The sequence below is a fragment of the Diceros bicornis genome, chromosome 10 (assembly GCF_020826845.1).
Source record: "Diceros bicornis minor isolate mBicDic1 chromosome 10, mDicBic1.mat.cur, whole genome shotgun sequence".
Lineage (NCBI taxonomy): Eukaryota > Metazoa > Chordata > Mammalia > Perissodactyla > Rhinocerotidae > Diceros > Diceros bicornis.
The window spans coordinates 12,654,804-12,673,764 of NC_080749.1; the positions used below are offsets into that span (position 1 = coordinate 12,654,804).

Consider the following 18,961-nt stretch of genomic DNA (forward strand, 5'->3'; position numbering starts at 1 on the left):
TATTTCCTTTCAATACTTTCAGTACTCAAAATATATTATTACTCTACTGTCTTCTTGCAGTCTATGTTGCTGTTGAAAAGTGTGACGTCAATTTGAATCTTGTTCCTTAATAATGTTATTTATTCTCTTGATAAGCTTTTAGACTTCTCTCTATCTCCGACAGTCTTAAATTTCACTATAACGTGTCCAGGTATGGGTTTCTTCTTAACTCTATTTGGTATTCTTTTGGGCCTTTTTAATCTGAGATCTTTCCTCTCTCTTTAATTCTAGGATATCAATCTCTATTATTTCCCCATATTTCTCCTCTAATTTTGTCATTTCAAGTTTCCTACCTAAGTGTTGGCACTTTCACTTTTTTTTTTTTTTAACATATTTGTTAAGTGGGGTCAAAGTACTGGAAGTTCCCTGTGACTGGAGAACCTAGGCATTCAGAGTAATTTTGTGAACAAGTTAGAGGAGAAGGTTGTAATAAGAAGTTGGGGTATTTGATTACTGATCTGAGAGGTGACATTCCAGGCAAATCTGGGTGTGGTGTGTAACCCTCAGGGAATTTGAGTTTGGGAGACAGAGCAAACTTCAAATTCTAACCTTGTCATTTTTTTAGCTGTGTAATTTTTGTCAGATTGCTAAAGCTTTCTGAACTTTTGACTATGTTATGTATTCGTTAAATGGACAAGCAATAATCATCAGGGTAACTGTGAGTATTAAGTTAATGTTATGTTAAAAACGTATGTATATAAATAGTTATACTGTATTGTTTGGGGAATAACGACAAGAAAAAAAGGTCTGTACATGTTCAGTACACGCGCAACCACTGTAGGTCTTGTCGCGTATTTATATACCCTTTCACACCCATTAGGACGGGTGTGTGCGTGTGTGTGCGTGTGTATACAGAAAATAATAAATGTTGGTGAGGATGTGGAGAAATTGGAACCCCCACTTAACAAGCATCAGCCCCCATTTCTCCTCTTTCTTTTAACATAACATAAAATTTACCATTTTAAAGTATACAATTCAGTGCCATTAAATATATACATAATGTGTGCAACCAACACCACTATCCATTTCCAGAAGTTTTTCTTCATCCCAATCAGAAACTCTACCCATTAAACAACCAGTCCTCATACTCCCTCCCCTCAACTCCTGGTAATCTCTTTCCTACTTTCTGTGTCTATGAATTTGCTTATTCTACATACCTCACATAAGTGGAATCATATAATATTTGTCCTTCTGTATCTGACTTATTTCACTTAGCATAATGTTTTCAAAGTTCATCCACGTTGTAGCAAGTTTCAAAATTTCATTCCTTTTTAAAGCTGAATAATATTCCATTGTAAGGAAATACCATTTGTTTATCCGTTTATCTGTTGACGGCCATTTGGACTGTTGCCACTTCTTGGCTATTGTGAATAAAGCTGCTATGAACAGCGGTATACAAGTACCTGTTTGAGTCCCTGCTTTCAATTCTTTTGGGTACTTAGGAGCAGAATATGGCAAGTCTATGTTTAACTTTTTGAGAAACTGCCTAATTGTTTTCTGTAGTAGCTGCACCATTTTGCATTCCCACCAGCAATGCACGAGGTTTCATTATAATTCACCACTCCCTAAGAGTTTGGTGGAGGAGGGATAGGGAATTTAGGTAAGGGAATTTTAGGGGTGAGGAATTTTAGAGGTAGGGAACTTTAGGAAGTGCTATCATGATTTATTCTGGAGGACTCTTGTACCCACTGTCTGAGTCATTGCTATCACAATTCTAGGGGGCAGATACTAATTATCAAGATAACAGTGGGGGTGGGCACCAAGACCTGAATTCGAATGGCTGTTTCACCCCTAGTAGTATACAATTCCCCACTAGTTGTATATACTGGCAGTCCCTAACTCACACCACCATGACCGTCACCACCACCACCACCACCACCACCACCGAGGCCACATGCACATGCACGCGTGCACACACAAACACACCCCCCAGTACCAACACTCCTTCCCTGGGGCTTTCTAATTTTTCTCTTTATTTTATGACCATTCCTTCAGGGGTTAATCTCAGGGGAGGATGCCAGAGGCTGGCTTATTCCAAGTACAGCAAGTTCAGTGTGGCTAAAGCAAAATGAACAGCGGAAAAATGGTCAATAATGTGGCAGAAATCTGCAAAAGACCATGAAATCTTAAACCCACATGGGCAAATAAGACAAACTAACTGGAAATTTAAACATATTTGTTCTATTAATACGATGGAAAGAGAAATATATACAAAAAAAGGAAAGAGACAGTCGTTACTGGAAATGACAAAAAACACATTTTATTTTAAATTATACTTACAATAACTAATTAAGTCACAAAGCACTTAACAAACTTAAACAGAACATAGCAATTATGCCGAAATTTGCAAATGGCAATGACCCTAAAAGGAACACAAAATATTTCTAAATTATAGCAAGAAGCCACAGAAGTCTTCTGCTGCATTTACTTACATGGTACCAAACTTACATGCTTCCATTACCTTAATTCTAAGGTATATTTCTCGAATCAATTTCATATTCCATCAACATTCTGTATTTGCTTCAAAGACCAAAGGAAAGCATGGCTAAAAAAATTATTCTCATCCTTATTCTGCCAAAGCAACATTTGCCAGCCTCTTGAAGCATGACAACTGTATTCTGAGAAAACAAAAGAATGGGCTTCTGCCAGCTGGGTAGCTGCCTCCTCAGAATAAAAAACTTTTCAAGGGTTTGAAACCCTCGTATTGACCCCTTAATAGAGGCCAACTGTAAGCCAACCCACAGCAAACACAAGGCATCTGCAAGTTCCTGAGGTTAATAATGGTCAAGCTAACAGATCTGACATCTCAAAAGAGAATCTCACAAAACATCTTAATCTGATTTTCAGGGATAGCATAATATTTTTAAAACTTTTACCTGGAGTCTAGTCAGCAAGAGAAAGAACTACAGTCATGCACCGCATAACCACAGAAAAGGTCAACGACGGATCACAAATACAACGGTCCCATAAGATTAGTACCATATGGCCTAGGTGTGTAGTGGGCTATCCCATTCAGGTTTGCGTAAGTACACTCTATGATGTTCACACAACGACGAAATCACCTAATGACACGTTTCTCAGAACATATGCTCGTCGCTAAGCAACATGTAACTGTATACCATTTCATGAAAATAAGTCACAGAAGTAAATAAGTTAACTGCAGTACTCTGATCTCAGGAAGATTTCTGATTCTAACTCAGAAATAAAGTGCATTATTATTGACAAATTGGAAAAGTGTGGTCTTGATAATATTATTCTGGGTGGGTGAACACCTAACTCAATCATAACTTTAAAAAATAATTATTAATCTATTAGTATCAACCTTGGAAATCAGTTCCTAAATCAGTTGGCTCTGTCTCATTCTATATTCTGAGTTTTTCAGTTCATTATGCTTACAGGAAATAGACATTTTTGACATAATATATCATTCAATTCAACTGAACAATTACTGGACAGATACCTGTTATGCATTAGCTGCTAGTTATACAGATGAACATGTTTACATTTCTTGTCCTCAAGCAATCACAAGGTTCCTAGTTAAGAATAAAATTACACACAACTAGTTTAGACACAATAAATGAGTGCTATTCTTTCACTATAAACAAAACGCTAAAGAAATGAGGATGAGTTAAGTCTGCCTGAAAGTACTGAAGGCTTCAAAGGAATCTGTATTTGAAATTGGGCCTGGAAGAGTTAACAGAACTCTGGCACCCTAAGAAAAAAACAAAATGAACAAAGTTATGAAATCTTGACAGTGTACGGCGCAGCTGAGGAAAAAGACAGACTAGGGACAGCGAGGAGTAAGAAGACAAAGTGGCAGAAGCTGCCCACATGATTCTTTCTAAAATTGCAAAACAGAACATCACTCTCATCTTTAAAATCCTTTAATTATTCCTCTTCCTCTACAGACTAAAGTGCAAATTCTGGGGCATAAAACAGTCTTTCCAAACTGTTCCTTGCTTACTATTACTGTCTTATCTCCTATCACTTCAACATTTGTACCTGCTTATAAAACTTCCCCCAAAAGCCATGCTTCTGAGCCTTAGAAATGCAGTTCTTTCTGCTTAGAATGTCCTTTGGGTCTCTAACAAACTCTTGACTCTGGTTTATCAAGAATCAATATATCTGTGTTACCTTCCAATAATCCTGACAGAATGAATCCTCCTTCCTCTGTACTACCTTGTAGTTCTAGTTAGTATAAAGTCTATGCAAAGACATAGAGTTGTAAAATAGTCTATAGTTTGGGCAATAGTAAGAAGGCCCAGTATGGCCACAGTATGTGGAATGTGGACGTGAGATCCTTGATTCCAGGGTCATTGTCTCATTTATTTTTGTATACTCTTCCACCTTGCAGCTACTGAAAATGAACCAAGTAGAAAAGGAAAACAGATCTATACAGCTCTGGCCCACTATAAGTTCATTTTTCAGCTGCATCTAGACCAGCACTTGCTACTTATATTCTTTTCTTTCTTCCTAACAAATTATCCCAGGTCACACCTCTTTCAGACCAGTCCTCACTTCATACTCTCTTCTCTGAAGATTAAAACCATCAAAATATTATCTTTTCATCAGCCTTCCATTTTTCTCAGCATAAGAGGACAGTCTTCCTAGAATGTTCCTCCTACTATCGCTACCTGTGTATATAAAACCAATTCCTGAAGACCATTTTTCCTATTCATTTAAACAAACTCAGATCTCCTCTATCCAGCCATTCTTTAGCTGCTGTGTTACTTCCTTCCTGTCTTTTACTGCCAAATCTCATGGCAATCCCCCATTTTTCCTTCATGCAATTCCTCCAACAATTAAACAATATTTATTAGGCAAGGAACTATAAGGAGTCCAAAAAATACAGGACTGTCTCCAATAATTCTTTCAAACTCTCTAAAATCTGGCTTCCAAACTCATCATCCCACTGAAGCTCTTTTCTCCACTTCATCTTTTACCCCTCCCTCCATGACAGCAAACCATCCTCTCACATCTTCCCCACAATCTATATTACTCCCTCCACCAAAGTTAGAACTATGTTTTGCTCATTTCTAACCTTCATTCCCTCTCCCCACCATATCCATGCACTAAGCCTTCATTCCACTGCGATCTCCCTGACACTCCTAGTCTGCAGCCCCATCATCTTGTGCCTTCATTACAATACACTCTCCAAGTTGCTTTTTTTCCTGTAATGAATCAAACATATCACCTCTAAATTAAACCTATATGCCATTTTTATCATATCTTTTGACTACTAAAAATCCTTAAGTGGAATAAACACAAATATATAAAAATTCATGCATTCTTTTTTTAACAGCATTGAGATGTAACTCACATACCATACCACTCACCCTACATTAAAAGTATATAACCAAGAAGTATATAGTCAGCCCCTCAAATCCTCAGGTTCCACATCCACAGATTCAACCAACCACAGATCAAAAGGCCTACAATGGTTGCCTCTGTACTGAACATGTACAGATCTTTTTTTTCTTTCATTATTACCTAAACAATATAGTATAACAACTATTTACATAGCATCTACATTGTATTAGGTATTACAAGTAATCTAGAGATGATTTAAAGTCTACGGGAGGATGTGCTTAGGTTATATGTAAATACTACGCCATTTTATATAAGGGACTTGGGCATCTGTGGATTTTGCTATCCGTGGAGGTGGGAGTCCTGGAACCAACCCCCACGGATACCAAGGGACAACTGTATTCACAGATAGGTACAACCATCACAACTAATTTTAGAAGATCTTCATCGCCTCACAAAGAAACCTTGAATCCTTTAGCTATTGTGCCTGACCACGCTTCTCACTGCCCCCTCAGCCCCCACCCATCTGCCCTAAGCAACCACTAATCTATTCTTTTTTTCTATAGATTTCTCTATTCTGGACTTCCATATGAACGGAATCATATAATATGTGGTCTTTTGTGACTGGCTTCTTTCACCCAGCATGTGTCTGTAAAGTTCATCCATGTAGCATGTACTGATACATGATGTACTGATACACGCTACATGGATGAACTTTGCAGACACATGCTAGGTGAAAGAATTATTCAATTATATGGATATCACACATTTTGTTTATCCATTCAGCTGTTGACGGACATCTGGGTTGTTTCTCTCTTTTGGCTATTAAGAATAATGCTACTATTGGGGCCAGCCCAGTGGCATTGTGGTTGGGTTTGCACTCTTCATTTCAGCGGCTCGGGGTTTGCAAGTTCAGATCCCAGGCGCAGACCTGCACATGGCTTATGAAGCCATGCTGTGGCAGGCATCCCACATATAAAGTAGAGGAAGATGGGCACAGATGTTAGCCCAGGGCCAATCTTCCTTAGCAAAAAGAGGAGGATTGGCAACAGATGTTAGCTCAGGGCTAATCTTCCTCACACACACAAAAAAGAATAATGCTACTACGAACATCAGTGTAGAAGCTTTTGTAGAAACCTGTTTCCAATTCTCTCCGGTATATACCTAGAAGTGAAATTGCTGGGTCACATGGTAACTATGTTTAACCACTTGAACTGCCAGACTGTTTTCCAAAGCAGCTGCAGCACTTTACATTCCTGCCAAAAATGGAACTGTAAGATTGTTCAGATTTCTCCACATTCTCACCAGTACTTATATTATCTGATATCTTTATTTTAGCCTTCCTAGTTGGTGTGAAGTTGTATCTCATAGTGGTTTTATCTGCATTTCTCTAACTTCTGATGTCAAGCATCTTTTCATGTGCTTACTGGTCACTTGTATATCCCATTTGGAGAACTATCTATTCAGATTCTTTGCCCATTTTTAAAATGGGTTGTCTTTTTATCATTGGGTTGTAACAGTTCTTTATATATTCTAGATACAGGTGCTTATCAGATGTATAATTTGCAAATACTTTCTCCCATTCTGTGGGAGAGTCTTAACTTTCTTGATGGCATCCTTTAAGGTGCAAAAGTTTTTAATTCTGATAAAAGTCCAATTTATTTTTTTCTTTTGTTGTTCATGTTTTTGGTGTCGTATCTAAGAAACTGGTGCCAAATCCAAGATCATGAAGATTTATCCCTACATTTACTTCTAAGAGTTTTATAGTCTTAGCTCCTACATTTAGGTCTTTGATCCATTTGAGTCAATTTTTATATAAAGTGTGAGGTAAGGTTCCATCTTCATTCTTTTGCATGTGGCTATCCAGTTTTCCCAGCACCACTTGTTGAAAAGACTATTCTTTCCCCCAGTGAATGGTTCTGGCACTCTTATCAAAAATCAATTGACCATAGATGTATGGGTTTGTTTCTGAGTTCTCTATTCTGTTCCCTTGATCTGTGTGTCTATCCTTGTGCTAGCAGCACACCATTTTGATTACCAGTGCTTTACAGTAAGCCTTAAAACTGGGAAGTGTGAGTCCTATTACTCTGTTCTTTTTCAATATTGTTTTGGCTATTCTGAGTAACTTGCAATTCCATATAAATTTTAAAATCAGCTTGTCAATTTATACAAATAAGTCAGCTAGTAGTGGTGGGGAATATGTTGAATCTGTAGATCAGTTTGGAACACTGCCATCTTAACAACGTTAAGTTTTCCAATTAGTGGACGTGGGATGTTTTTTCATTTATTTAAAGGTATAACTATACATGGTCTATATAATTTAACCATATACATATATATAATTTAAAACCTTCACCATCTCTATTAGCAAAGTAGGTACATAAAAAATTACTATCTACTTGTTAATCAAATATTTTCTATTAATTTATTTTTTTATTTTTTTTATTTTTTTCAATGTATTTTTCTTTTCATTGTTTTTGATACCGATTTCTTTTTTTTTTTTTTGTGAAGAAGATCAGCCCTGAGCTAACATCCATGCCAATCTTCCTCTTTTTGCTGAGGAAGACTGGCCCTGGGCTAACATCTGTGCCCATCTTCCTCCACTTTATATGGAACGCCGCCACAGCATGGCCTGACAAACGGTGCATCAGTGCCCACCCAGGATCCAAACCCAGACTGCCAGCAGCTGAGCACGTGCACTTAACCGCTACGCCACAGGGCCGGCCCCTCCCTATTAATTTAAAACTTAGGAGATGCAGCGTTTTACAGGACAGGCTATTTACTAAACAATACTAAGCTCAGAAATCAATCAAAGGAGTTAAGTGGCATTTCCAAAGAGAAAATTTAAAAATCGGATAGTCAGAAACTTCTACCTGATCCCTTTATCATTCACTGAAAGGCATTCTCACTATATTTAGTTCTTCAAAATAAAAAAGAATGTAGAAGGTATTTAAATTCCTCCCCCAATTTTGAGAGGAAAGGAGACCAGAAGGAAGAAAATGATCATTCTACTTGGTATATATTAATTTGAAGTCTAGGGATTTAAATTATTGTATTTAATCACATATAATCCCTTACATATTGCCCGGCAATCACCTTAATTCCAAGCGGGCTTACTACGACCACTAGTGACCCTAATCCTAATGAGAAATGAGTATATGCTTCACTCAATTTCCAAAATCAATTCTAAATCTTCTTTCAGAATCATCTTAGACTGTTTGAGAAGTTAAATCAGAAAAAGGGAAAACCTTTTCTTTTTAGAAATTAACATTCCTCTAGCCTATTTTTTTCTTTAGTATGGCAGTTCAGCTGGCAGATGAATGCCCGTTTTATATCTGTGCAAGCATCTAGAGTTAGTTTACTAACTCTAGGATTTCACCTGCAGAGCTGAAAAGGCAACTGTTCTAGTTCTACAAACAGTCAAATCTAAAACTCTTGGCTTTTTCACTGCAATTGTCTGCAAGAGCAGTCAGCTAGCATTTCTGGCCTTGATCAAGCATTACATACACCCTATTGAGCATACCAAGCACAGGAAACTATTCTATACCAGTCACTAGCCATTGTTCCACTACTTTAAAACCTAGTGCTGTTTCTCCTCCACACTACACTGCCTCTTTAAAAAGCTCCTTTACAAATTCTACTTTCTTCCTATCAGCCTCTCCATCAACAACTTTGAGACTTCATACTTCAAACATTAGGTAATAAGAAACTTCTTTCCGGTCTCTTACACAGCCATCTCAAGCTTTTCACTACATATCTAATGATATTTTAACAGAACAGTACACGAAACTCTTAAGGTACTTATCAAATAAGAAATGAATATGAAAACTACCCTCACAAAGTATCACATATTAGAATGTCTCACAAACCCTCAAGAAGCCCTTACAGGAAGAAAATTTAAATGCCTTAAAGTCTTCCAGAATCAAAAACCCTAAAAATGTCCAGTATAATGCACAAAGATAATAAATACTCATAACAATGACTTCTGAACACTTGAAGAAATCCTGCGTCTTTAATTTTATCACATTCTATTGTTTTAAAAATGTGTAAGGTACATACCTAGTACATTCTCAATTATTCAATTAACCAGAATATTCATTTAAACAAACTATCCAATTCTTTAATCTCTGACTCTGTGAGTTTATGGCTTTCCAGAACTTAGTCAACTATGTATCGTAGCAGCATCTACACTATCACCTCACACAAAGAGACCCTACCGCATTTTGGGTATATGAACATGTACTAAAAAGAGTTTGTGAAGAGGGAAGACAGTGTGGAACATCCAATGATGCTTACATCAATTTGCACATTTTATAGCTTAGTTGTGTAAATCTTTTAACGCAGAACGAAGCTATTAGAAAGAGATTTGGTATTAGTAAACAGCTCAGAAAGAAACTCAATTTCCCCAAAACCACAGAGCTACCTCCCTCTCCCCTCAAAAAAAGGCTTATAAGGAATAAGTTAACCCCTTTCAAATATGCTGGATTGTTGTATACTGTGAGTTATGATTAGGTATTCGTACCTGAAAAAAAAACTACCCAAAATTTGCATATAATTACAACATCCTGTCTTGAAATAAAGATTACAGTCTATCAAAAACCTCCCCTGCAAACTACTTTGGGAGCAAAGAGATAGGCAGTCAGAGCTGAGGAGTATGAAAGTCCTTTTTCTCACTTCGTTTCATTAAAATTTTGGCAAGTACACCAAATTGTTGAGGAAGTTTTTGTTTTGAGGAAAGTGAGGAGTGTTTTGAAAATTACGGAAAAGTATAGAGAACTAAAAGTCTTACAGTATACATGTAAAGTATCGTTATTGGTCCCAAAGATTTTCCTTGCTTTAATAATTGCTCTACAAGGATTGTGAGAAATCCACTGAAGTACACTATGTACTGCCATCATAAAGAATACACATAAACACACACACAAATGACTTGTGCCAGTAACTGCCCTATCGTTTAAACGTTTCAGGTAACTGCCACTAATTCCAGAGAAATACTACCATTCCAGGTACCCAAGGTTACCTGATCCATGTACCTGTATGTTATAACGCCTGATCCATACTAACCCATATTACCTAATTCCCCCAGGAAGTTATCACTAGAAAGCACAAATGAAGAAAGCCATCTCATATAGAATTTGCAAAAGGTCAGCAAGATCTACATACCGGCAGGTCCACACTAACATCAGTACCATCCAGAAGGGACACCCTACACGTGATGATGGACTTAGAATCTCCAGCTGCAGGGATGTGCGTGGCAGCTCGTTGAGCTTCTCGGAGTCGCTCCTTCTCAGCGTGTTTACGCATTGACCGACGCCCGAGCGTTCTCCGCAAGAAGCTCAGCATTTTTGTCACTATAAACCAGAGAGAAAAAGATATCAGAAGACTCCCCACAATTTGCAGTCAGACATACGGTGTTACTTAGTAAAGTCCTGTGGACATTAGCAGATATGCTATTAAAAAGGGCTCCTGTCAAGTAAATTAGGAAAAAAGTAATTAAAACTGGCTACTTGAATTCAAAGTTTTTAAAGACTTTTACATAAAATAGAGCTATGGCTTAGAGCATTTCTAAACTTACGGGACTATTTTATAAGGAGCTGATCTGATAGGAGAGGGCAAACATTTATGAAGTTCATCAGGTCTTTTGGGTCAATGAATTATGTACAATAGCCGTATATCCCTACAAACATTAGGAAATGATGTCACACACTAAGGTATCCTTTGATGATCATAACAATCCTAAGAAGTTCCACTTCTCTTCTGAGCATTCATAATAAAAATACAAAAATAATCACCTATTTCAGCTAAAATACAAATATAATTCAAATATTATGGTTTTATCAAATATTCTATTACATATTTGAAATTGCTACTCAATTTCTTTATAACGTCAAATTACTTTAATGCTATTTCTTTCCTTATCTCTATTAAGAACATAAACGTTAATCAAAATAATTAAAACAGGTATTAGTAGTCTTTAAAATACAGCACACATAAAATGGAAACACCATAAAAACCACCTTGCTAATCTAATGTTACACGACTGAGTTTCAGAAAAATAAGTACACACGGTATATAAGCCAACAAATAAACAAAAAGACAATTATTAATTTCAGAGAAAAAAAGAAGTTGTGCAGAAAAGGAAAAGCAATCACAGTACACTACATGACTCAGCTAATAGTTTAATAGTCAAAACACTATAAACACTAAATATTGATCTAACCATAACTATAAAGTAACTACAACTGAGAGGAGGTATAAAATAGAGGTAGGTGTGGACAGAGGGCTAATTCCTCACCTTGCCTAGTGGGAATTCAACACATAATTCCTAAAACTGAAAGTCAAGAAGTAGCAATAAGACCATGTTATTTAAAACGTGAAAGTGGTTGCCTTAAGGAGGGAGCAGAATTCAAGAGCGTGCTGTTTTTCAAAAGAAGCCTTCAGGTCAGACGACTCTTTCTACTACATATATTTGTAAACTTGATAAAAATAAAAGCTAATTTTAAAATAAATAAATATATCCCATTAAAAAGTATCTATAAATTGAAGATTACCATACACACATTACAAGTATGAATATTACAAGTATGGATATTCCTACATAATTGGGTAAACTGGCTAAGCCATGATGTTTGTCATTTGTACATTCATCTGCTCAAAATCCCAAAGAAATAACTAAAATTTTAGATAGCTTTCCAGTTTCCAAAGCACTCATACATAACATGTGGCTTCAGTCTCGCCCTCTCCAGGTTTATTTCAGGCATTGCTCGGTCCCTTTGCACCTTGCTCTCCAGTCTCCTTTCAGGTGCCTATGAAAGGTTGTACTTGTTACCCAAGACTTCTAACACCCTTATGTCAGAGAATCCATATTTATTCCTTTTAACCCAACTCCACCTATATCTCCCCTGAGAAACATTCTCTGCTATCCAGAGTCAGTCGCTCCTATCATCACACTTCCACTGAACCTTGAAAATATTTTATTGCTTCACTAATCAGATTTTAATTATTCACTTACACGTCTGTATCCTTTACTGTAAGCTCCTTGAGGACACAAGTCCTACTTTGAATAGCTAGCCACCCAGCACATTTCATCATCAAGTACAACACTTGTTTAGTAAATAATCCTAACTTGCTCCCCCAGGAAAACTCCCCAAAGATTGCCTTATTTTGATGAGTAAACTAAGGGTCAGAGAAATTAAACCATTGACCAAGTCCATTATTTAGCACACGGTGAAGACAAGGGTTCAAACTCCAATTTTCTGACTCCAAGTCTTGGTCTCTCTTTCTACATCATAGAACCATTCAAGTAAAACTCACATTTTAGGGATAAGAAATAAATTACCAAAGATCACAGCTAAAAAGGAGCTGAATGAAAATACAAACACAAAACGTACACGATGAATTTTTTTAAAACTTAATTCAGCTTATTCAACAAATTGGAAGGGGGGTACAAAGGAAACTATAGATGAGAAGAGACTTAAAATACATATCAATCAATCACAATATGTGGACCTATTTTAGATTCTAATTCAAATAAGCTTTTTTTTTTTTTAAGTTGCCAGATGTTATTGGGGGAAGCTAGGTGAAAGGCATATGGAAACTCTGTATTATTGTTTTTTTTTTTAAAGATCTTTTTTTTTTTTTAATTTTTATTTATTTATTTTTTTCCCTCCAAAGCCCCAGCAGATAGTTGTATGTCATAGCTGCACATCCTTCTAGTTGCTGTATGTGGGATGCGGCCTCAGCATGGCCGGAGAAGCGGTGCGTCGGTGCACGCCGAGGATCTGAACCCGGGCCGCCAGCAGCGGAGCGCGCGCACTTAACCGCTAAGCCATGGGGCCGGCCCTGTATTATTGTTGTAACTTCTATATAAGTCTAAAATTATTTCAAAATAAAAAATTTTTATAAGTCACACATTTGTTGTTATATATATATACAATATATAAGACGTCTTATATATCGTATAAGATATACGATATATAAGCTGTTTTAAACTAGATGTACCTGTAAACATAAAAGCTGAAATATTAAATACCAACATATTAAAAAATTATTCAATAGCTATAAATTGAGGATTATATCCTCATTTTATAAGTATGCATACTCCTATGTAATTAGGTAAACTGGCAAAGCCATGATAATTGTCATTTGAACTTCCCAAGGACTAAATTATACATACACACGTTTGAATACTGACTGGATTGTTTAAGATAACCAAGGAATTACTGCCATTTTTCTTTTAAATAGTGGTATTAAAGATATGTTAAAAAAAAAAAGAGTCCTTATCTTTTCAGATACATCTTTTAAGATACATACTGAAATATTTATAGAAGAAATGATGTGATGTCTAGTATTTGCATCAAAATAATACAAGGAAGGGAGTTAAGTGGGGATAGAGGTGAAACTAACTGGCCAATAACTGCTGAAGCTGCATGATGGCTACACGGGGGTTCAGTATACTCTTCTGAATATTTATGCATACATTGAATTTTTCCATAGTAACAAGTTTTTTTAAGGGGAAAAAAATGTTCGAAATGTGCTACAACTTTGTGGTTCCTGACAAGCAAATGATTTATAAAACAAGTTTTCTGACTTACACCTTATCCTACATCTTGAAAATAAAGACTCACTATACAAGTAGAGTTAACCTGCTAAGGAAAAACACAGCTTCTTTCAGGTTTAGAATTTTAAGAATTATGTATTTTGAACTATAAAACCCAGTGCCACAAATAACAAGTTCTTTTTACAAAAATATGAAAGCAACTTACTTGAAAATAAATTTTAGATGGACTAAAGATTTAAAGTGAAAGAAATGAGAAAGTACTAGAAGGAAACAAATAGTATATTAGGGTAAAGGGCTTTTAAAATTTTTTCTGCAAAAACAATTTTTTGAAGGATTAATATGCAGTTTAATAAAGAACTATCACAAATCATTAAGATAACACAACAGAAAAAAATGGGCAAGATATGAAGAAAAAGTTTTAAAAAATGATATGCAATAAAAATATTCATAAAAAAAGATGTTCAACCTCAACAGTAACCAAGGAAATACAAATCAAAAAGTAAGATATTGTCTGTCATTGAAAAGACTCAAGACAGCCAGTGTTGAAAAGGATATGGGAAAAGCCATCAACCTCATACACTGTCCTCTTTGGAAGAGGATTGGACCACACTATCAAAAATTTTAATGTGCACACCCTTTCACTCAGCAATTCTATTTCTAGTAGGATATCCTAAAGAATTAGTCCTACATGTGCTCCAAGTTGTAGAAAGAAGAACTTTCAGGCCATAACTGACGCAAAATTTTAAATATGTCCATCAACATGCAAGTAGTTACACAAATTACGGTACGTACAATGGCATATAATACAGCTGTTTTTCAAGTACAGTTGACTTACACACTGACAAAATTTATAAGTGAAAAATGAAATCAGAGAAAAAGGAATATAGTTTTACCCCATACTGGGGGAGCATACATATACATACTTATATTTTAGACACACACACACACACACACACACAAAAGGACTAGCAGGACATGCAAACTGTTAAGTGAGGTTATCTCTGGAGAGGGTCATGTGGAGGTACTTAAATCTTCTCTAAATAGAATCTAGGGGGCCAGCCCTGTAGCATAGTGGTTAAGTCCCAGGCACTCTGCTTTTGCGGCCCGGGTTTGCAGGTTTGGATCCCCGGCACCGATCTACACCACTTGTCAAGCCATGTTGTGGGGGCGACCCACATACAAAATAGAGGAAGAATGGCACAGATGTTACCTCAGGGCTAATCTTTCTCAAGCAAAAAAAGAAAAAGATTGGCAATGGATGTTAGCTCAGAGCAAATCTTCCTCACCAAAAAAAAAAAAAAAAAAAGTTTTCCCATATTCACTCTTTTTCCACCCTCCACTCTTTCATTCTTCATGCTGCAGCAGTGCATTTTTATCAATCACAAATCCGACCCGTTTAAAAATCTTTAACGGCCTTGCTCCATGATGGAGCTCCTTCTACCCGCCTGACCCTGCTGGCAACCCATTCCCAGCTGCTCACTCTGCTCAAGTGCCCCTTCTGCTCAGCCCAAGAATCTTTCTCACTGTGGACATTTTTTTTGCGTTAGCTGTTCCATTCTTCTGGAATGCTCTTTTTCCACTTCCCCTCTCCCCCGCCCTCTCCCACTTCCTCAGAAATGTACTCCCCAAGACTCCTGAGTCCTAATTAGGTGCTCCTTTTAGCACCTTAGCCTTTTCTTTATAACACTTAAGGAAACTGTAACTAAATACCCAATAGCTTATTTTTTTTACTAGGTATTTACCCCTCTACGACTCAAGGATGGCTCCTAGTCTGACTCCTTCACCACTACGACCCAGCTAGCATAGCAATCTGCATATTAGGCGCTCAATAAAGAACCTATCTTGACACTAAAATAATACAGTGGAATTTTTGCATAGTAGTATTATATGGTTTTTTTAAAAAAAATACTAGTTTTTAATCTGTGATTTCTAAGTTTTCTGCAATGAACTAACAAGAAGGGTTTCCTTTACGACCATAAAAATGCAAATAGAAATAATCCACTATCTAAATTAACTGAAAATTTTTTTTTAAAATACATATCTAAAATTTAAGTTTGTCATGAAATGTGTATACTCTCATACCCGACTGGTGGCCACAATCTTTGGTAAGCAATTGATTTTTGATAAAGCAATATACCAATGTATAACAAGTGCCATGAAGATATTAACCTTTTGTCCCAGTAATCCCAATACAGAAAATGTTTGGAAGAGAATAATTCAACAGAAGTTACATCATTTTCTAATGAAGTTTATCTATAAAAAGAAGAAAACCCTGCCAACTAGCTTATCTGTACAAATAATCCACTATGTTAGCTAGGGTTCAGCAACGTGTTAGTTATGTTAGAAATAAGTGTTACGGGTAATTTTTTCCCCGAATTCTTAAAAAAAAATACTTTGGATATTAATTTAAGATGCTGTCAAACGGTTTAAAAGACTTGATCTTCTTGCTCTCAAGTAAAATTCATGAGACTTGGTAACCACGAAGATAGTGACAGATACAATTAATGTTGACACACCCAAGAACCATCATCAACACGCCCACCGCCACCAGTGGGGGCGGGGAGGGCCCTGCAGACCTCGTCACCGCGGGGCACACACCTGCCTCGCACGATTTCCAAGCGGCTCAAGTTTTAGTCAAACGCAAATTAGTCCCAAAAGGACGCTCGAGCTTTTGTTACAAGACCGTGACACCAACTCAACGTGTGTTTTCTCCTTGTCCTGCCACAGCCGCCTCGCGCGCCGCCCCCACCACGCCCGCGACCCCGGCGGCGACCGGCACACAGCGACCGGCTTCGCCTCGGGCGCTCGCTCCGGCCGCGCCGCTCGACAGCGCCCGAAACTCGGAGGCCCTGCCCATTGGCCGCCGCCGCCCCTCCCCTCTCGGCGGGTTTAATGTTTTGCGGGCCAGCCCGGGAAGCGCGGGGCAGCCGGAGGGCAGCACGGCGCGAGCGCGGAGGCCGGCCGGGGAGGGGGGTCCCGGGCCGCGAGGGGCGCGGGGGCAGCCGGTGCGGCCGGGGCCGCTGGGCCCCGCGCTTACCTGGGCTGGGGACGACGGCGCGGCGGCGAAGGGGGCGCGGGGCGCCGGCGACGAGACGGGAGAGGTCCGAGCGAGGCTGAGGAGGGGGCGGCTCCTCTGGAGACGCCAAGAAATGGCGGCCTGAGGCGCACACCCACTCCGCGCTAATCCCCCGAGGACCCCGGCCGCCGGCCCGCCCGCCCCTTAAAGCCCCCTCTAAGCTCCGCCCTCGAGGGCGGGGCGCTCCGCTCTTAAATGGGCAATGACACCGCCCCGGAAATCGACCGGCTGGGCGAGACTCAGGTTAAACCGGCGATGCCAGGCCGGGCCGACCTGCAACCCGCGCTAGCGGCCTGGAGTCCGCTGCTGATTTAAAGGGGCGCTGCCGAAACGCAGCCCTGGCTATCTGACTTCCGCCCTCCGAGGGGGTGCGCGCCCGCAACGAGCCCCGAAATTAGTCCTGTCACAAAGGCGGCTTAGAGCGGTGGGAGCCCAGCGTCAGGTGCTGCTAGATTCGTTCATCCATTCGTTCAAGAAATTAATTCATTCAGCAGATATTTACTCCCTGCTGTTAAGGGAACTTTCATTCTAGTGAGGAGGAAGATGGTAACAAATACATGTATCAAGCAGAAAAATAAAGATGGAAATGGGAAATAGGTTTCTATTTAATACAGTGTGGTCAGGGAGATCCTCTGTGACAAGGTGACATTTCATCCATTCTTTCTACAGATAATTTACGGAAGTGCCTGGGCCAGGCTGTGTTTTAGACACTGGAGATACAAAGGATAAACAAGACAGACAAAAATCCCTCCTGCAGCTTCAGTGCTAGCAGGAGAGACAGAACATAAATGAGATAAATTAGTAAAATTAAATAAAAATAAATACTGTCTTTGCATCATCGAGTGGATGCTGACTCCTCTCCACCCTGTGTACAGCAGAGTCCACACTATGACAACCAACAGGCTTCTGAAGGCTGGTGTGGTTCCCTGACCAGAAACGAACCGGGCCGCCACAGTGACAGCACCGAATCTTAACCACCAGACCACCAGGGCTGGCTAAATACTCTGTTAGGCACTGTTAATGATAAATAGAAAAACAAATACAGGGAATAGGGAGAGGGAATGAGGGGTGGTAATTTTAGATAGACTGGCTAGGTAAGGAGGAAGCTCTCGATAAGAAGGTGGCCTTTGAGTGAAGACCTGAAGGAGGTGAAGGAGCAGCCTGTGGACGTCTAGGGGAGAGCCAAGGGACGAGCACAGGCCCTGCGAGGTGCCTGCTTGGCCTGCTCGAGGAACGCCAGTGTGCTGAGAGGTGAGGGAGCAAAGGAAAGAGTGTTAGGAGGTAAGTCAGAGAGGAGGGGGGTGTCCTGTGTGCCCTGGTCAGAGCTCTGAGGGCTGTGGGGAGTCACTGGAGGTGTTAAGTGGAGGACCCTGCTGGCTGAACTGAGAAGAGACAAATATTCATCGACCCCTTGTGGAGACTTGGCACTGCCCATTCCTCCACCACCCCAAGACTTAATAGTCAGGGGTGCCGGGGACAGCTGGGCTCTGCCCCACCCAGTCTTGGCGGGGGCAGCTCAGCAGGAGCTGCAGTTGCCCAAATGGCTTCCCTCAGCTCTGTGGCCTCTCAGCTGGGGTGGCTGAAATGAACAGCTGAGTTCTGCCTGGGCCTGGCTTTCCAGCAGGGTAGTTGGGGTTCAGCCCTCTAAAAGAGTGAAAACTGAAGCTCCAAGGCCTATTAAGGGAAATGCCCGGAAGTCACACAGTATCACCTGTGTTGCCTGTTATTGGTCAAAGCAAGTCACAGGGCAGACCAGTTTCAAGAGGGATGGAAACAAGATTCCACCTCTTTTTTTTTTTCTTTTAATAGTATTAGAGAAATTTTCTTTCTCTACTTTTTAAAAACAGCCCTATTGAAATATGTCACATATGATGATACAATTCACCCATTTAAAGTGTACACTTCAGTGGCTTTTAGTACATTCACAAAGTTGTGCAACCATCACTGCAATCTAATTGTAGAACATTTTCGTCATCTCT

The 18,961-nt window shown here is 39.1% G+C and overlaps 1 protein-coding gene across 6 annotated transcripts in view; it reads right to left on the reverse strand.

Annotated features, from left to right (window-relative positions):
• Window positions 1–17,081, reverse strand: part of EPB41L5 (erythrocyte membrane protein band 4.1 like 5) — a 122,684-nt gene extending 105,603 nt beyond the window's left edge. For all 6 annotated transcript variants that reach the window (XM_058548811.1, XM_058548812.1, XM_058548808.1 and 3 more), the window contains exons 1-2: window positions 16,944–17,081; window positions 10,510–10,697 (exon numbers count right to left, since the gene is read on the reverse strand). In XM_058548811.1, coding sequence (XP_058404794.1) covers window positions 10,510–10,689 — 180 coding nt within the window. In that variant the 5' untranslated portion in view covers window positions 10,690–10,697; window positions 16,944–17,081. The remainder of the gene's footprint in view (window positions 1–10,509; window positions 10,698–16,943) is intronic.
• Between the last annotated feature and the right edge of the window lie 1,880 nt (window positions 17,082–18,961).